Source organism: Plodia interpunctella, chromosome Z (genome assembly GCF_027563975.2).
Source record: "Plodia interpunctella isolate USDA-ARS_2022_Savannah chromosome Z, ilPloInte3.2, whole genome shotgun sequence".
Taxonomy (NCBI): domain Eukaryota; kingdom Metazoa; phylum Arthropoda; class Insecta; order Lepidoptera; family Pyralidae; genus Plodia; species Plodia interpunctella.
In genome coordinates, this window is record NC_071324.2 from 2,652,955 (window position 1) to 2,668,958 (window position 16,004).

Here is a 16,004-nt window from a genome sequence, read left to right on the forward strand (position 1 = left end):
ACAATCAACTTCTTCCTGCGGTAACACCGCTTTTTTGCCCACATAGCTGGGATTAAGCCTCTTGGATGATGGCTTGATTCCAGGTATGTGCAAAAACTGTACAAAAATGTAGATTTAATTCTAAGGTTTGTCGTGGCGTTTTGTATGTATATAAATAAAAATGCCACAGAAACTAAAAAGTCAACAAGCCCATCAACTTATATAAATTCTTTGCAAATTTAAAATATCGGTAAAGGAAGCTTACAACATTTATTAATGTTTTAGTAAGTACATAATATTTAGATAAACACGGTCAACCAATATCACATATTTTTATGTATTGTAGTTTCTAATTTACAATGATCATATTACTGCATGAACGCGTGTTGTTTTCAAATAAATTCACAAGTTTAACTTCATTAAGTAATAACATTTGTGTTTCACGTCCAGCGTGGACATAGGCGTGGTGATCGCGCCCGCTCACTACACGAGCGGCATACTGGCGTGCGGTCCCGCCGTGGAGATCAATTTGCTGACCGACTGCGCGCTAGAGGTCAGCGTGGAGCAGCTGGCGCTCGTGACGGACATCGTGGAGGACATGCAGCGGGCCTTCGAGGAGACCGAGTGAGTGCCCGGGGTCATTCGGGGTCAATACGTTAACTGTGTAATTCATATAGATTGGGCTATCGCAACCTATATGAATTACTAATTAATTGATAATTCGTTTTTCATCTCATTATTACTTTCAAAAATGAGTTAAAAGTATGTGTGACAAAATCCATTTAAATACACAGTTAACAGTTGTATATTATGCTATCAAAATATACAAAATAATTGCAGTATAGTTATGGATACAATATATGTACATACAACAAATATTACCATATCAAGTCATCTTTGTCATGTACATAATTAAATTTGCAACTATTAATCGTTACGGATCAGGAGGTTTTGGAAGCTAAACGTCCTTGGGTGCACATCGACTGCAATATATAATGCTCTGAGAGCAAAAAGTCCTCAATTTAAAACGACTGGTAGTTTTCAAAGCAAAAGGTCCTTATTGCTGAATGTTCTCATTGTAAAGCGTCATGACAGCTAGAAGACTTCATTTTCTGTTAATTTCCAATAGTATTGTTTTTGTGAAGAGAAATCAAACGTTTTTTTATTATTGTTATATAGGTACTCCCTGATTTCAAATTCACTCTCATCGTGATTTAGGGATCTTAGGTCTTTAGGGATTTTCAAGGCAAGACATTTGTTGAGTCATCTTTCCTTTCTCTTATGTTCTCATTTTAAATATAATAGCTGACATATATTATCTTGTCCAGATATATATTATTACATATCTTTATATATATTTTATTTTTATTTGAAATAAGATAAATTACAAGAGTGAAGACCAGGTAGACGGAGACTTACGGAAAAAATATATAAATTTTCCGCGCCTTTGAAACGAGAAATAGCTAGTAATAAACTTCGTTATGTTTGACAGGTATTCAGCGCCCCCCAAAGAAGAAAAATTCGACCTCTGTCCGTACGCGAACCTGCTCACAGGCCAGGAGTACCCTGATGAGCCCACGAGGCAGTTAAGCACCACATCTCTTGTTGATGGTGAGTCATTCATAGAATCATCTTACGCCATTAAACGGAACTGTTTATCTTGTAAATAAATCGTTCATTAATACATCATTCATTCATTTTATTATTATATTAATGCGGAAGCTTGGATGATAGTGAATGAGAATGTTTTTTTACTCACGCGTCATTAACTGAACGGATTTCGATGTTTTAAGGATGTGTAAGGAAGGATTTAGTACACATGTAAACCTAGAAAAACACATACACCAGCTATTTATACATATACCTCTTTTAAAAACTTTTATTTCACTTCATTGTATGTGTCATTGTGTTTTTTTCGGGCTGAATCTTGCTGCTCAATTTCTAAGTAGTTTGGATATCAATTCATATTATGATATATATGACGTCATGATTCACCCCGAATCGGCTCTGGCATCGAAAACTCATCAACTGTTTGCCGCACGGACATGGACATTTTTTTTTGTCACGACCATAATAGCTTGTGTTTTAACACATGATGTAAAAAAAATATATACTTCACATCAAAATTTGGTTTGAGATGATTTTTGATAGTTGAAAGTAACATTCCTTATAAATAAATAATCCTATTTCGTCACGACTGCCGCAGACTCGGGAATCGACACCGGGACTAGTACCACCAAGTCCACACGTTACTTCGAGGACAGTCACCCCATATCCAAGAAGGTCGTATCTGTCGTTTTCGCCGAACAACAGTGGTATGAACTTTATTATACTCTCTCTGTCTCTCTTTCTCCCTCTCTCCCAGTCGCATTTGGGGCTTCGAGGCCTTCCTTTGGTGTACGGCTAAATCTGGTTTCTGGTAATAATGTTTTAGCAGGATCTGGATTGGGAAGATTTTCGGCATTGTTATATCGTAAGATATCGTTTCGTGAAGGAAAATGTACGTTTAAAGCTTTTTTTATCAGAGGTCGTGAAACCAGGGATCTGCATAAAAACTATAAACCTAAAATTTTTTAAAAGTCGGCTATGAATTTACAACCTGCTTGACGTCAACTACTAATATTATATAGGCGAAAGTTTGTGAGTATATTTGTTATTTATACACGCTCAAACGGCTGGGCCAATTTTTATGAAATTTGTTATTTAGATAGCTGATACTTTGGATTATTTATACTTTTGATCCTAAAAACACGCGATTCCCATAAGATTTAATCAAAAAGTCTAATGGCACTATATAATGTAAATGGCGCTACTGTGCACAAAATAGTAAGTTTTTTTGTTTAACACTCGTAATTACACGGGTAACACCGCAGAGTGTAACTATTTATTACGAACCACTATTTGTGGATATTATGTGTACTATTGTGTTCTATATAAACATAATTATTATACATGTGATGTATGTATTATTGTAATTCTTACTTACAGAATAGGTACTTTTTAAAAGGAAAGACACTGCTCGCCACGACATAGGCAATCCAAGTGTGGCGGACAGTGACACTGTTCCTTGTAATAATGTATATTTTCAGTACGAAATAAATATTTCTTATTTCTATTATTTATGGTAATCCTATTGTCATTAGGACGAACGCGTCTGAGTATTTGGAGGTGTTCTTCACTATGGGGATGATAGAAGCGTCTCTGTACGTGACCGACGACGCCAGCGAAGAGGTGGCGAGCCTGCGGCCGCCCGCCGACGCCAAGGTTGCTACCACCGACACGAGGCCCACTGTAAATATCCATTAATATCATTTTTTAAAGTCATGTCAGATGCCTTTAGGCGACGTGAATAAGATCTGACACCAATGGCAGATCTGACAGCAGTAACACTGGCTCTATATGATGATGATGAATATTATTTTTTATTAATGTAAATAAGTGATCACTCCCGTGTGATTATCGACGGAAAAGTGACTATAGTTTGAGTATTAAAGAAGACCTTTTTCAAGACGAGTGGGTCTCAAACCACGCTACGGCTGAATCGTCATTCGTCAATCTTCTTTTTTTATTATTATTTTTTTATTTGAATATAAAGTGGCGGAAAACTTTTATTAACCAGTCAATTGCGTGTCGGAGCACGCGCAACGATAACGTTCTGAAAGTGTCCTAGCTTACAGTTATGTACATTAAATATAGGCAAATGTTCACTCTCTGTCTTGCATAACACACGATTATGATCAGTCATAAACGTTGGTAATATAAAACTGATAGTATATACAGATAAGATATGATTTATTATAAAGGTATGATTTATTATAAAGGTGCAGACTGAACAGACGAACAGAGAAATTAACGTGCAGCAGTCGAACAAATCTAACCGATCCGAGCGGTTGTCTCGCATTAGCGGCAGTGGACACAGTCTCACCGACAACACTCGCAGGGAAGACGTAGCGCACACCACCATCAATATTGCTGTAAGTCACTCTCTCTATCGCTCTCTTACATCTGACCTTATGACTATGACTCACAACCGTTTTAAGACGTTTTTCAAATACATGAAGTCGTCAACTCTGACGTAAAGCATCAAAACCATTACGGTTGTATCGACCAAGTGTATTGAAACATAACCCATCTTAGTGTGTCGATTCGGTTAAATTTAAGAGAATCAATACGTCATTGTCTGAAAAAAATATAAATGTTCCAGCTTCCTAAAGCCGCTAAAAGCGAAGGAAATCTGCCGTTGATCCACATGACGCTGTACCAGCCGAATTTGTACTATTGGAAGAAGAAGAATCAACGTGGGCTACAGGTAAAAATAAATATTTAATATATAGTATACAGAATGCTTTTAGCGTTAAGTCTAACCTTTGTACCATATTGGTAAAGTGGGAATCCTAACTATAAACCTAACTTAATATTACAAATGCGAAAATTTGTTTCTTTGTTACCTCTTCACGCTCTATCTACTCAACCAATCTTGAAATTTTGCACACATGTAGTTTAAAGTACGAAGAAGGACATTGCGTACCTTTCAACCCGGAAAAATTAGTCCATGAACAAAATATCGACAGGCATCACTATTCAACGCATGGGTGGGACTCGGCTCTGGTGAGACGGAGGGTCAATGGCACCTGCCACTGCTGTCCACGGCCAAGGGCGTGCCCGACCCCGCCACCGACATACCGCCAGCGTTGGCTACCATGAAGATTGTGGCGCCAAACGGTGAGTCATCAACATCATAAGTTCATTCCATCAAGCTCTTCGCACAGTATATAAAAAACTTGAACAATGCTTGGACTACTTCGTATACTATACTGAGTGCCATGCCCCATTGCTCAGTCATGCTCCGATGCGACGATTTGACACTAAAGTTTCCACGTACGACAACGCAGTACGTGGAAACTTCATAAAATTTCTGCGTTGCCTGTCGATGGACGTCAAATTCACGGAGCGCGTCTGATAATATAATGTCGTAAAAAATGGCGGATTCCACTCTATTAAAAAAATAAAAATACTTAAATGTCAGAATTTCTACGTTACGTAGCTATGTGTGTTTCGTTCTATGCTCGCTAGTTGGCGACACTGGAGATTCGTTCATATCGTTCATCCTGCACGCTGATCGTCTGTTCAATTCACTAGTGTGTATGAATCTTCTGCCACAATGTTTTAATGAAAATCCTGTCAGATTCCTTTAGGTGACTTGAGTATAATTGACACCAGTGTTAGCAGAAAAAAAGGTGATGTTTATTTCAGGTCCAGTATTAGGCAGCACCGCGCGTGGCACGATGAAGTTAGACGTGGAACGACCAGTTCAATTGGAGGTTAGCCTCGATAGAATACGGCGAATCAAGGGCATATTTGCGCTGGTGAGTGCTTACTATTGGCGCAAACCCGCACACTAGCGCCATCATCACAGTTTTATAAATTATTTATTATAGAAGATTCAAAAAGCACACAACAATAGAAAGTATTATAGTTTTTCATGGAAATTAATTAAAAGGTAACTGCGGTGGCACTAGTATGCGGGTTTGTGGTGCCTTTACCCTACTCTTTATTTGCAGATATTTAATAACTTGGATTTTTGTTTGGATGTTTGTCTTGACCTCTATAATTATTATGAAGTTCTATTACCTATTATGAAGTTTGCTTTTGTGGCGACATCTATCGCCCCAAATTAAGATGCAGTATTTTGATTTAAATCATTATATAACTGTAATAATTTGATTTTCTGGAGTACCCGCCGTCGAATAATTTCACGACATTATACCCATAGATGCTGTACGAAGCAACGAAAGGATTAAAAGGTTTCACAGCTGACAGGAAAGAAGGGGGAAAGAGATTTGACGCCAGATCTGAATATCATAGCCATATCTTCAAAATTTGGTTTATAAAATTTTTTATAAGGCCCGGAGAAGCTTCACGCTCAGATGAGAGAATGAATTAACGTGATGGGGTTTGCATATTTTTGACGATAAAGTACCTTGACTTTAGAAAAATAAAACAATGTCGATTTTATCACTCTACAGATAGATGACAGAGTGGTAACCGACAGTTCTACGGAATTACCGACAATCTCTGAAGAACATAGCCTGTACAGATTCCGTCGGTATATGAGTAAGTTTTTATATAAATTACTTTCTTATAATTATAAGAATGGTTCTATGGCTCAGAGTTTAATTTGGTCGTTAATTTCACAGAAGAGACCAGTAATTTTGATCGCAGTAATATTTTCTTGCAGCAAAACACGGAATGGAAAGTCTGACGTTGCAAACGAGTCAGATTAGCGTGTCTGGGGGCGAGGGCACGTTTGGCTGGGATTCGGGGTCCATTCAAATCGCGTCGGGCACGCGGCCGTCGCGCGTGGTCGTGCGCGGGCTGCTGTGCGGCGTGCTGTGCGCGGCCGGGCCCAGCTCCGACCGCCGCCACATGCTGCTGCATCCGCTGCAGCTCGGGTGTGTATCAGGATATATATAGCTTGTAATGTATACTGTGCTGTGCGGTGGGCTGTAGCAGCTCGCTTCAGAAGCTAGTGTGGAATATTGCTGTGACTACGGATCAGTTGACACAAGTTCTGTTGTCCGGAAACGTCGAATTCTGAAATCATTGGAAAGTGTTTGAAAAAGGTTTAATTTATCCGTTGTCACATCACTGTGACCTCTGTTTACTATATTTGAGGAAATATGTGAGTGAGGATGTTTGTTACTCTACTACTTTACTAGAAGGTTACTAGAACCTAGCTGATTGTAATCAAGAAATGCATTTACAGCTTGGATGTCCAAGCGACGTGGGAAGCGTGGCGACGCGAGGAATTAGGTCATGATTCACATTCACCCTCCATCCGATCGTCCGTCAATCTCGACACTGTCACGTTGGACCTGAGGCCGTGTGACCTCGTCACTGTCAACGACTTCATCGCACAACTGCAAAGCTTCAACAAGAAGGTACAGTATAGATAGATTTATAAATCCTTTATTCGACTGTTGCATACACACAAGTAAGCCTTTTATCAGTTGCACCGCCATTGGGCGTCCGATCCCAGGGATTCGTTTCTACATTTTCTTCACACAGCCTTCGGCAACCATAGTTGCCACCATTTAATCCTAACTAATATTATAAATGCTAAAGTGAGTTTGTTTGTTACCTCTTCACACATTATCTACTGCACATATTGTTTTGAAATTTGGTAGACAGGTAGAAAATAATGTGGAATAACGCATAAGGCACTTTTTATCCCCAAATTCCCACGGAAGCGAAGCCCCGAGGCGCAGCTAGTATCAAATAAAATCCCTAGTATCAAATAATTTGTAAGTATCACAAGTCTCACCTTACTTTAGGGATCTGTGTGATTTGTCCATATTTATTTATTATTTACATCCACCAGAGCGGTTTCGCGCAGAGCAGACAAGACAGTGGTCATACGCTGCGTCGCAGAGATTCTAGTGAAATATGGAAGACCAATTCGGCGGCATCCGCATCATCGTTCAATATAGACTTGGCCGACCACTACTACAAGGATGATTTGAGGTATTTTGTTTTATAAAAAGGGACACACACATATAATAGTTTCTAGCTTTTTGAGAAATTACTGTATAGTATAAAATTCATAATGGAATTATCAGATCATACATTATCGATCGTAACAGGAGCGGCGCGTTCAAAATAGTGAGCGGTGGCCAACTGCCGATGGCGTACCAAGTGATGGTGGACGGCTACTCTGTGTCCTGGAGGTACCCGCATCCGAGAGCCATCACCAGAATTGTGGCCTTCCCCATTCCGGGCCTAGTGAGTTTAATGTTTTAAAGGCTTGTAATAACTTACCTTTTACTATATCTGTAATTAATTTCGCATCGTTCAATGGAGAGCGGTGGTCAACCTCCGATGGATGGCTGGAGGAATGGTGTTCGGCTACTCTGTGTATAGTGGCCTTTCGCGTGGCGAGACACTCACGCTTGATTATGTCGTATTATAATTAATCATAGATGTACTTAAATAGTGCCACGCGAACGCTAACCTCCGTGCTTCTAAAGGCACGTTAAACCCTTGCTCCCGGCTGCATTTACAGTCGTTAAGACCCATTAATTAATTTAGCCCAAGCATGGTTGGATTTGGTCTTCTTATCCATGCATAAGGAAGACCAGTGCCCCAGCAGTCGAGACATTAAAATGGCTGATGATCATATCGTTTTCAGGACAAGGAGGTGGACTGCGTGCTTGAGCTGTACAGCCCGATCCAAATAAAATGGATGCCGCATACGTACTTCAAGTTACCTGTCAATGAGCCCAGGGAAATCAAACTGTTCCCCAGTCCCCCAGGTAAATTTTTATCTATATTTTATGTAATGTTACCCGTGGAAAAGGTAGCTTATATCAATCTTACACACAAAAAACTTACTCCTGATAAAACTAAAACTGATATGGTTTCAAAATATTCCTTCCCCAAACTGTTATAATACCATTTTTTCTACCATCATTACCATATTTTTTAGTTAAAATTAAGTTTGACCTTCTTATAACATATGAAAAATAGTCCCATTTCATAATAGAGGCACAAAACGATATTCATAAGTGGCACAAATCGTTTGAACTAATCAGTATTTTCTTTTTCTAAAATTAATCCAACCAATTTGCAGAAGTGGTGTTCGCGTTGACATGGCGTTTCCGAGCTTGCGACGACACGACAGCGATGAGTCGGCCGTTTGAATTCAATGCCTTCGATTACTCGCCCAGAGATGATCCTTTGGTATGCTGCACCACTTTTTTAAACAGTTTTATTTTACATGTCGCACATGTCATCATAACATTCTGGAAAAAATCTTGTGTCTCCGCTTGGACACAGATTTTTTTTTCTCATTATTATTTTGGACACCTTTATCTTTTGTCACATTACTAGCCTTCGGCCGCATGGCTCAATTCTATATCCGATTTAATAATTTAATGAGATTTCATTTTACATTATTTATATGTGACAGGTGTTGTATAAAGCATTGTGTACTGGAAAGTAAGTCAACAACTGGTGTATTCGCGGCCCTCGATTCCGTTTCGGGCCTCAAAATAGTACAATCCCGTTAGAATATCTCGATGTACAATGTACTATTTCATGAATGGTAACAGTTAAGCGACGTATCGCCGGAGAAGCACACGGTGCCGATACCGGAGAGCGGCGTGACGGCCGAACAGCTGTCGGGCGTGTTGCGAGTGGACTCGTACTTCGCGCCTCGCATGCTGCCTCGCGTGCGGGTCGCGTTGCGCCTCGTCTACCTCGAGGTCAACTTACACAACTCTCTGCCCAACATCACTAGGTATTGTTTGTTATATTAGATTGTTGATGAGAACTGTTATCTGCGGCTGTGTTTTTCATTTGAAGTGTTACTGAGTGTGAAGCTTTATGTCCTTACAGCTGTATTCCTCATAGATGATGGTCATTAATTGGAGTGAAGCACATATAATGATTTACTTGGCAATATTAATGAAGTGGTTTACCATTGCTTCCTCTTGTATAAAACACTTATTTACTGAATAAAAACATTAAAGACATTTATTGTGAAATACCATTTATCGGCACAGTCGGGCGGCGGCCGAGTTGGAGGGCTACTACGTGTCTCGGCCGTTGATGCGCAGTCACAGAGTGATGTCGCTAATCGTGCGCGACTTCGCCTCCAATACACACTTCCGGTCGCAGGCCGGTTCGCTCGTTGTCTTCGAGACGAAGCTATCGTAAGTCATACAGCTTTACATATTATGAAACAAAATTATCTGTCTTGTCTATCTGTCTATTTGCGATAAACTCAAATACTACCGAATGAATTTTTGTACGGTTTTCAGCAATGGATAGAGTGATTCGGGAGGAAAGTTTAGGTTTATAATTTATTTTTATTTACGGATCGAGCGAAGATTCGACCTGTCTTCGCATCTTTCATGATAGTGTGATGATATTTCTCGTCGTAGTTATCGTATCCAAAAGTTTTTTTAGAAACTCTGATCTATAATCGAAATAAAAATATATTTACAATACTTGCACACACTGGACCACATTTAGTTTATCAAACAAAATGGCAGATCAAATACCCGTGGGTAGTTTTGTTGTGTACTTGTTTTCCAACGGCCGCTATGTACTTATATGTATAAATTTATATGTATACATACAATCCAATGACTAGAAAACGCTACTAAGTCATATTTTATTATCAAAAATGGTACTTCTATATAAGTGTATGTGCAGTATTCGGGGTGCTCTTCAATAATTTCCTTTTATTAGACGATTAAAATACGTTTATTGGAAAGATTTACAGTAAAACAGAATAATTATATTAAATTTGTGCTATCTCAAGCGCGCGTGGACGAGACAGTTTTTCTAGAGAGATCTACCATCTACCAGTGGTGGGGCGCGTACAACTGATGATCGATGAAAAAGTTGCCGACTTCTCACTCATAGATGGCGATAGTGGTATCATAAACATGCCCCCGGCCTTGGAAGACTCCGACTTCCAAAGTATGACGTCTTCTGGATTTATTCAACTCTCGGGCTGCAGCGGCAACGGGCAGATCTTGGAGAACGATCTTCTTATTATTCCTGTAGCCGTCCGTATGTCAGCAACACGAGAAACTCCGTCCGCACCAGGATAAGTCTTCACGATCCGTCCCAATTTCCACTTCAGAGGCGGCTGGTTATCATCCTTTATAAGGACCATGCTGTCCATGGCAATATCGTTTTTATTCGTCTTCCATTTAGTCCGCGTCTGGAGCTCAGCTATGTACTCTTTCGACCATCGTTGCCAGAAATGTAAATGAATTTGCTCGATGCGTCGATATCGGTTGAGCGCCGGAGTCGTAGATGTCGCAGCTGCTACGTCGTCGGTGCTAGCAGGAGCAGTCAACGGCCGGCCAATAAGGAAATGACCAGGCGTTAGCGGGTTGAAGTCATAAGGGTCTGAGGAAAGAGGAGACATAGGACGGGAGTTGAGGACAGCCTCGATTTGTGTCAAAACTGTGCTAAACTCCTCATAAGTTAGTTTCGCGTTGCCTACAATGCGTCTAAAATGATACTTAAATAACCTTACCCCACTTTCCCACAGCCCGCCTTGGTGGGGACTAAACGGAGCAATGTACTTAAAATTTATTCCATTACTTGTAGAATAATTTATAATTTTATCCGAATTTTCACTCAAAATTTTAGGGAATTCTTTCTCTGCACCTACAAAATTTCTCCCATTATCAGAGTAAATAGTATCAGGTTTACCCCTTCTACTAATAAAACGCTTTAGAGCTAAAATATAATCGTCAGTAGTGAGACTGGTAACTTGTTACCAGTGTATAGCTCTAGTAAGAAAACAAATAAATAAACAAACGTACGCTTTAGTTAACTGGGCTCCTCTGCCCTTCCGGTTCAGTATGAACAGTGGCCCACAATAATCACAGCCGGTTGTAATAAATGGAAATCCACCATCCAATCGCTCAGATGGCAAATTTCCCATTATAGGAGATAACATTTTGCCTTTTATTCGCGCACACGTAACACACTCACGAACTATTTTCTTTACTAAGTTCCTAGCACTCAGTGGCCACCAACACTCGCGCAGTGAAGACAATAGCAGCTGTGGACCGGCATGAAGTAAACGTCTATGCTCGTATCTAACCAACAGTAACGTAAAATAATGTTTATTACATAACAACACTGGATGTTTCTTATCGTAGTTGAAATCAGACGAATTTGACAGCCTACCACCGACTCTAATTACTTTACGATCATCTAAAAACAAATTAAGACCTGATAAACGATTCCATTGCGATTTATTTGGTTTTACAGTCGTATTATTCAATAAATTGTCATAAACGTCCGGGAACGATTCGCGTTGTGCACACTTTACTAGCAATGCCTGTGATGCACGCAGCTCGTCCGTGGTTAGAAAACCGGTTTGTTGTTTTGAGACGCTCTGATGTCGGCTGCGAATGTTATCTATAAATCTCAAAACAAATGCACCTATGCGTAAAAGTTTAATATATGACGAATATCTTTTGAATTCAAATAAATCGTTCTCGACTGGAATGCAAACAAAGCTAACTTTAGTAGGAGGCTTTAACTCAGGCAAATCATTTAATTCTACCGACTCATTATTATCACGTATAAAATCTAAACTGAATTCACGAGACTGTAAAAAATACGGTCCGTTCCACCACAAATTATTATCAATTAATAAATTTAAATAAACGCCTCTGGACAATAAATCTGCTGGATTGTCTTTACTAGGTACATGTAGCCACTCAGACTCCTCTGTTATGTTTTTAATTTTTGCTACACGAGTTTGAACAAATGTTTTTAATAAATGTGGAGACATTTGTAACCATCCTAGTACGATAGTCGAGTCAGTCCAGAAGTAAGTTTTAGTGAAGGACAATCTCAACGAATCTACAATATGTTTATACAATTTAGCACCTACATAAGCACCACACAGCTCAAGTCTTGGGATAGTAAGTGACTTTAAAGGTGCGACCTTTGTTTTGGCACAAAGAAGTCTTACTGTGGGATTTGACGAGCCATCGCTATAGGTACGTATATAGGCACATGCACCATATGCATTCGAAGAAGCATCACAGAAAATATGGAGCTCAGTATATTGCCTATCCGTATTTAAAACGCAACGTGGAATTTTTAATTCGCTTAAGCACTTTAATGTACCGATAAAATAATTCCATGATTCGGCAATGTCCTGAGGAACTTCATCATCCCAACTTAGTTTATTAGCCCATAACTTTTGCAATAATATTTTTGCAATTATTATAGATGCTGATAATAATCCTAAGGGGTCATAAATTTGAGCTATGATGGACAACATTTGACGTTTATTCAATTTTGAATTATCTGAATTAAAATCAATTTTCGTAGTGAAGTGTAACTCATCACTATCGCTGTTCCAACCTACGCCTAATGTTTTGCTTTGAGTATGCTCGCCTTCGAAATTCTTTATCGAAGCACATCGTGTGACGTCAGAGTTGAATGTCCACTTGCGGAGTGGGAAGCATCCAGACTGCAGGACTTGGCGTGTTTTCTCACAAATGTCTAGCAAGGTTTTGTAATTATCGTGTCCCGTTATTAGATCGTCAACGAAAAAATCATCATTAATAACGCGAGCAACAAATTTATCTTCACACTCTGAGGCTAGCTGACGAATACAACGCATACTAAGGTACGGGGCTGACGCAGTACCATAAGTCACGCAAGTTAATTGGTAGACCTGTAAAGGATCAGTTGGGTTTTCACGCCAAACTATAAGTTGCAACGACCTTTGATCTGATTGAACCATGACTTGCCTAAACATTTTACAAACATCGGCACAGGCAACATACTTGTACTGACGAAATCTTAATAAAATACCGAATATATCATTTTGAAGTGCTGGACCTGGTAACTGTATATCGTTTAACGATTTATTCGAAGTAGTGACAGCACTAGCATTAAAAACAACGCGTAATTTAGTAGTCACAGCACCTTCCCTATAAACACCGTGGTGTGGTAAAAAATAATTAGGGCTTTTGGGCATATCTATGCGTTCCATATGTCCCAAAGCTTCATATTCACGCATAAATTCGACATACATACGTTTATAATCAGGAGAACGTTCTAATTTACGTTCTAATGAAAAAAATCTATTTTTTGCTAACGTATAAGAATCGCCTAACGAGTCAGCTGATTCTTTAAGCGGGATACGTACCGAGAATCTACCGTCAGCCATTCGAATAGTAGTTTTAACAAACAAATCCTCACACAAACGCTCGTCGTTAGTCAGAGGACTACCTGACTGAGGCATTTCTTCTATTTCCCAAAATCGCGTAAGTTGTTCGCTCAGAGTTTGTGACAAATGACAATGTACTTGATTGGTAGACAAAATTTTATTGTTGTTTATAGGACCAGAAATAAGCCAACCTAACTTCGAATTTTGTAAGCAGGGACCATTCGATAATTGAATCCTATTTTCGCATAACAAACTCCAAAATAAATCTGCACCAATCAATAAATCGATATCTGAAGGAACACAGAAAGACGGATCAGCAAGCTGAATATTATTTGGCATTCGTATGAGGGCTTCATCAATGCATGTCGTGGGCAAACCGTTTGTTATGCGCTGCAAGACAATACATCTGGCCTTCGCCGTATAATCGCATATTTTTGATTTAAAAGTAATTTCGCATAAATGATTAGAGTGCGACACTGATTGTCCGACACCCGAAATTCGAATAGTGGACTGTATAAGAGGCGCATTAAGACGTTTTCTTAATCTATCTAAAATAAAACTATGTTGACTCCCAGAGTCTAACAGCGCTCGGGCTGTATGCATACGATTATCTTTATCAATCACATCCACTAATGCCGTGCATAACAAAACAGGTTGCAGTGGTAGATCGCCTGCGCATGTGTATGTATTCGAATAGAAGGGATCACCGCCTACTGATAACAGCGCAGCGGTCGGCATTGAGGTAGCCTGGGGAGAACTGGACATGGCGTCACTGTTAACACTGTTTTTATTAGAACTATTAAAGTGGAGTAGACTATTATGTTTGCCCTGACATTGCTTGCATGGGCCAAACGTGCAATCTGAAAGTACATGTCCAGATCGTAAACAATTGCGACATAAATTATTTTTATCTACGAATAAGGACCTGTCTTGTACAGATAAATTCAAAAAATTATAACACATATACAAAGCATGATTACCGTTACATGAAGGACATTTATGACGTTTATTATTATTACTAGTGAATTTATTTTTGGAATTACTATTATTTGTTGAGACATAACTATGAACTTTATTATTGGCCTGATTGGTTGCATTATTTGTTGGTTTCGATTGCAACTTGTTATGATTAGCACTGATCATGTCCAACATATCCGCTTTATTCCTAAGAAACCTTAGCAAATCATCTAATTTCAACTTTCGTGACGAATTTAAAACAAGAGTGCCCTTATGTTTTTCCCAGTCACTCTCCGTAGCTAAATCGAGCTTCGACACAATTAAATAAATTAATAAGGTATCCCATGTGTCCACAGGCTCCTCTAGTGTCTTCAATGCACGGAGGTTGCGTAACACAGTATCAATAAGTTTGCGAATTAGTGAGGCCGATTCTTGTTTTATATTGGAAAGAGAAAATAACGATTTTATGTGATTATGAACTAGGAGTCTCGCATTATGAAATCTGTTTTCTAGTAACTCCCACGCATGTTGGTAGTTAGACGCAGTAAATTCCAATGCACTAATAACTTGTAAGGCACTTCCACTGAGTAAAGAACGTAAGTAATGAAATTTTTGAATCGCATCTAAATCTGTACGTTTGTGGATCATTGTAATATAGGAATTTCTATATTCAAGCCACTGATCATACTGCCCGTCGAAGGTAGGCAACTTTATCTCGGGAAGTTTAACATGCGCGCGAGGTTTACTCGTATTCGAACTAGACCTAAAATCACTAGAACTGTCCCCAGTCTCATCACTTTCGATTAAGCATTCAGCATTAGCTAAAGCGCTAAAATATAACGACTCAAATGACTCGACATATTCGTTATCGACTGACTCATCTGATAAGCAAAGAATTTCACTATTGATTTTATTAAAATTTTGATAAATATCTATCGCCGCCTGCATTCTAAACTTTATTTCTTTGATTTGAAGCTTAGATGGGCTATTATTTTCAAATAAATCTAAGTATTTAGAAAATTGAGTCAATCTACCTCTCAAGACACCTCTTTGTTTTTTGAGGTCAGAAATATTTGAATTAATCGCTTTTCTTGAGGGAGAAACTGATCGTGCTGAAGGCACAGCTAAATTATCATCACCAGGCATTTTGTGGGCTTGGAAAATAGGGTAAAGTACTCACGATTTAAGCGGGACTGGAACGGCAATCACCCGACACGTCACTAACCGATTCTGAAATTAGCACAAATAACACAGTTTTAACACAATTCGATTGGGGAGGGAAGGATATTCAGAAGGAAACCTAACCGTTTAACTGCTGATCTGGTTCACACGTAGACGTATA

General features: G+C 39.2%; 1 protein-coding gene across 3 annotated transcripts in view; it reads left to right on the forward strand.

The window, feature by feature from the left end:
* Positions 1 to 16,004, forward strand: part of Vps13B (Vacuolar protein sorting 13B) — a 69,067-nt gene that overhangs the window by 25,274 nt on the left and 27,789 nt on the right. For all 3 annotated transcript variants that reach the window (XM_053767647.1, XM_053767648.2, XM_053767646.1), the window contains exons 38-54: positions 430 to 603; positions 1,472 to 1,590; positions 2,186 to 2,294; positions 3,123 to 3,270; positions 3,801 to 3,953; positions 4,184 to 4,288; positions 4,551 to 4,701; positions 5,233 to 5,345; positions 6,006 to 6,093; positions 6,218 to 6,431; positions 6,746 to 6,920; positions 7,361 to 7,503; positions 7,623 to 7,761; positions 8,168 to 8,291; positions 8,609 to 8,718; positions 9,090 to 9,277; positions 9,543 to 9,692. In XM_053767647.1, the coding sequence (XP_053623622.1) occupies positions 430 to 603; positions 1,472 to 1,590; positions 2,186 to 2,294; positions 3,123 to 3,270; positions 3,801 to 3,953; positions 4,184 to 4,288; positions 4,551 to 4,701; positions 5,233 to 5,345; positions 6,006 to 6,093; positions 6,218 to 6,431; positions 6,746 to 6,920; positions 7,361 to 7,503; positions 7,623 to 7,761; positions 8,168 to 8,291; positions 8,609 to 8,718; positions 9,090 to 9,277; positions 9,543 to 9,692 (2,403 nt within the window). The remainder of the gene's footprint in view (positions 1 to 429; positions 604 to 1,471; positions 1,591 to 2,185; positions 2,295 to 3,122; positions 3,271 to 3,800; positions 3,954 to 4,183; positions 4,289 to 4,550; positions 4,702 to 5,232; positions 5,346 to 6,005; positions 6,094 to 6,217; positions 6,432 to 6,745; positions 6,921 to 7,360; positions 7,504 to 7,622; positions 7,762 to 8,167; positions 8,292 to 8,608; positions 8,719 to 9,089; positions 9,278 to 9,542; positions 9,693 to 16,004) is intronic.